Source organism: Cryptomeria japonica, chromosome 9, assembly GCF_030272615.1.
Source record: "Cryptomeria japonica chromosome 9, Sugi_1.0, whole genome shotgun sequence".
NCBI classification, from domain to species: domain Eukaryota; kingdom Viridiplantae; phylum Streptophyta; class Pinopsida; order Cupressales; family Cupressaceae; genus Cryptomeria; species Cryptomeria japonica.
In genome coordinates, this window is record NC_081413.1 from 608,600,052 (window position 1) to 608,604,112 (window position 4,061).

The following is a 4,061-nucleotide window of genomic DNA, read 5'->3' on the forward strand; positions in this document are numbered from 1 at the left end:
ATAAATATTGATCAAGTCATAAAACAAGTTTAAATTTATACAACCCACAAAATTATTTAAATTGTGCTTTTCAGGTTTAAAATGTTTGGAATAGTTCTTTAATATAAAGTAGTATTTTTCATATTCTTGTCATATATCAAATGATTATTAGCTTGAGTATTTTTTGATTTGATTGTGTATATTTTTTTCATTAGTATCATTAAGAGGAGATATCAAGAGAAAAGAGAATTTGATGGACTATGGAGCGTGATATGAGTTTTTGGTGAAAAAAAAGGTGTACATAATCGAATTTATAAATACTCAAGCTAATAATATGGATATTGGAAATTTCATGTCTTTAAAATAAGCTTAATTGACATATATTCATTTTATGTTATTTTATCAAGATTTAATTGCATAGTTTTTAGTCAAATTCATTGTTCTTGGAATGTGATTTGAAATCTTGATGGAGAAAAAAACATACATAGTCAAATCTAGAAATACTCAAACTAATAATATGGATTGTGAAAATTTCATGTTTTTAAAAATATTTTTAATTAACATATATTCATATTATCTTAATTTATCAAAAATGAATTACATAGATTTTGAGTCAAGTTCATTGACTCTGAGTGTGATTCAAAATATTGATGGAATATCAAGATTCAATTGCAGATATATTTTTAGTCGAATTCATTACCTTTGGAGTGTGATTTGAAATGTTGATGGGGAAAAAGGTATAAATAGTCAAATCTAGAAATACTCAAACTAATAGTATGGATCGTGAAATCAAACATATTTATAAATATTTTTAATTGACATTGTTATTTTATCAAGATTCAACTACATAAATTGAGTCAAATTCATTAACCCATATTTCATAAGTAGTGATTCATGGTAAACCATCTCTTATAAGCATGAATGGTACATTGAACACTTTGCATCTAGATGATGCTCAAAGGGATGAACTTTATAAAGGATCTTAATATTAATCCAACTCAAACACAATTAACCATACAATTTCTCCATAAAAAATCTAACTTATTACCCCATTATCATATGTCCATATACCCTAAACTCAAATCTACCAAACTTGTCACTATTGATTCTCCACTATTGATTTTCGTTTCAATTGTGTGAGATTTTTTAGTATAAATGTATCGTCAAGAATTTATAAACTCTTGAACTCTCTAACATCATGAAATGTGATATGAAATATTGATACTAAAAAACCTCATACAACCAAATCCAAAAATAACATTAAGAATTATATATCACACCTCTTAATAATACAAATGCTAATAGAATCTGTTCCACATAAACAATCTCTTAAACAAAGGCATTTGACAAACAAACTCCCTTAAAAACCAAAGTGGCCAGGGAATATAAAACTATTTCCCCAACCTTGGAGTCTCATGAAACCTAAGTCTCTTCAGGCGTAGAGGGGCCATACTCTTTTGGCATCCCAAGGAATAAAAAAAACCTCTACTTGATTATTAATCCCAATCCCATAAAGCAAAGGGACCGACCCATTTCAAGTCAACCGATTAAAGGCAAAGAGGATGGATGGCAGATGCAAACAGGAACAGGAGCCAAAATGGGTCTGAGAATTATCCAGTGCGCCCTTCCCCGCCAAACCGTAAGAGTGATCCAACCAGACGGCCAAATCAGGCAATTTCTCTTACCCATTACAGTTTCAGAGCTCCTTATCTTACATCCTCATCACTATGTTAGCCAAGCTAAAGCTAAGGCGGCCACTGGTAAGAGAAAATCAGCCATTCTGCCCCTTGACACCCATCTAGAGAGTGGGGGAATCTACATTTTGCTTCCTCTGCCACGCCTCTTCCCCTGTTCTTCTTCATCCTCCTCTTCTTCTTTCCCCTTTTCTTCTTCCTCTTCTTGTACTTGTTTTCAGGAGCTTGCTTTTCTACATTCTGGATTTGTGCTGAAGCGCCCCTGGAGCATTGTGAGCCCCTCTGGACAAGGGCCCCTGAAGATATCAGAGGGCGGGACTGTTGTGGGTGTGAAGCCCAGGAGGCTTTGGGAGCCTGCGCTGGATGTGATAATGGAGAACCGCCTGCTGTTGCAGACCAAGGAGGAGGAACTCTCTGCACTCAAGAAGAAGAACAGAGACAAGGCTAAAAATGGTCTTCAAAAGGGTGGGGACAAGAAGGGCTGGATCTTTCATGCAAAAGGGATTAAGTCCTGAGAATTGTTTTGGGGATCTTTATTCCTGGGAAACAAAGGAACCCACTGAAGATTATTTGTTGGTAATGCTGGTTTTCACAGGAATCTGAGGCGGTTTGTTTCTCTGTATGCAAGTTAAAATTCTTGGAATTTGATTAACAGTATGTGGGTTGTAGCAGTGTAAAATTGTAGTCAACATACTGGATTTTTAGTGGGTGGGTTGAGAAATCAAGGATTTAAATGGCCCAGACCCACATTATACAGGTGGGCCGTTCTTGTGAGTGCTCTGTTGCTGTCAGTAACACTGTATGTGTTTTGATGTATGATGATGATCATGCTGCACACTGAGCTTCAAGAATGATTCTTTGTGCATCAATGGAGATCCAGCCGCTATTGGGGCTCTCTCCTCTGTGTTTTTCAGGCAGCAGACATGGCTTACAGATGTAAAGCCCAACTGGATTGATATCCTTTCTCCAAATTCTAAACAAATTAGACAAGAATTCTTGCTGTTTACGTCTAGTTATTAACTGAATTTTTCTTTTTTTTTCTGGGTAAATTGAAAAAAGGGTTTTTTTATCCATAAAGTTAACTTTATGCTTTTTGTTGTGTTTTGGACTTCTCCATGTCAAGTTACTAATGAGACCAATGAATTTTTGGAATGGACATATACCACATTGATAATGACTTAACAAGCTATACATACAGCCAGTTTTGACAGTCTCATGGTTATTTGTGATTACAGTGCTCCAAGTCCTCTTGCCTATGCGTATGGTTTGGTTTCTTTGCAGAGGGGTGCTCCAAGCTCCATGAATCTCTCTTCTCAACTATTTGTGTAGTTCAGAATCGGCTTGTTTAAGTTAGATTTGATTTTTTTTTTAATTTCTTCTGTTTTAGATACATCCCATGGTGTTTTTGGAATGGAAATGATAGGAAATGTGGAGATTCATTTTAGGGATGGTAGCGGATGTGGCTTTTTCTTGTTTATAGTAATTATAGTAATTATAAAGATATGAAATATAAATTATTCATATTATAAGTTATTTATCATATTTTATTAAATAACAATATTGCATAATATTAGAGTTGAATTGAGAATTCACGAGTAGATATGCAAAGTAGTGATGTTTTTATTGTCAATGTATACATACCACAATACTGAAAGACTACAACTAAAAGTAACAAAATGTAGAAAATTTTAAGAACAATACATTATACAAAACTAAATCTATCATTTCTACACCTTATCACCTTATTTTTGTTTGTAGCCTAAATCTAAGTCAATTGTAGTGTGAGGGATAACCCCATCAAATGAAATCCCAACCAATCCCTTATGTCTCTTCTACTACTCAATCTATGTAGCATTTTTGAAACCAAAACTCTAACATGGGCAATCGAGGATAGTATAGAGTTACTGGATCTTAAAGTTGCAAAGTACTATGCATATGCCTACCAACCTCTCTCATTGAGAGGCAAATACATTTCTCTTATTTGAATGAATGAAGTTATATGAACTAATTCCACTCTATAAGAGGCGAATCAACTACTTGTGAAAAGAAGTGAGAGACTAGCATCCTAAACTCTTTTAGCATTCTTACCATATCATGTCCACCATCTGATAGGGTCAAGCCATTGTTGTTGAAGTATAGTTATCTTTAAAGTGTTCTACATCTTTTGAAGGGTCTTAACCCTTTTTTAACTTATTAATCTTTAGGAAGCATTTTCTCAGCTCTTGTTGCATATCATTTGGGATTTAGAGTATAGGTTACTATGTAAGCAAAGTCTTCATAATGTTCTACTATCACATCACAATAAGCAAGGCTGCTATGAAGTGTTTGTTTTATTTGACCAAGTATGTTGTTGAACGCCTTGTAAATCTCTTGAAGACACCAAGAGAG

The 4,061-nt window shown here is 34.3% G+C and overlaps 1 protein-coding gene across 1 annotated transcript; it reads left to right on the forward strand.

Annotated features, from left to right (window-relative positions):
• The first annotated feature begins 1,372 nt into the window (after positions 1 to 1,372).
• LOC131039745 (uncharacterized) lies at positions 1,373 to 2,679 on the forward strand. The gene has a single exon (XM_057972617.2). It carries the CDS (start codon positions 1,553 to 1,555, stop codon positions 2,186 to 2,188), a length of 636 nt encoding a protein of 211 aa, XP_057828600.2. The 5' UTR covers positions 1,373 to 1,552; the 3' UTR covers positions 2,189 to 2,679.
• The last annotated feature ends 1,382 nt before the right edge of the window (positions 2,680 to 4,061 follow it).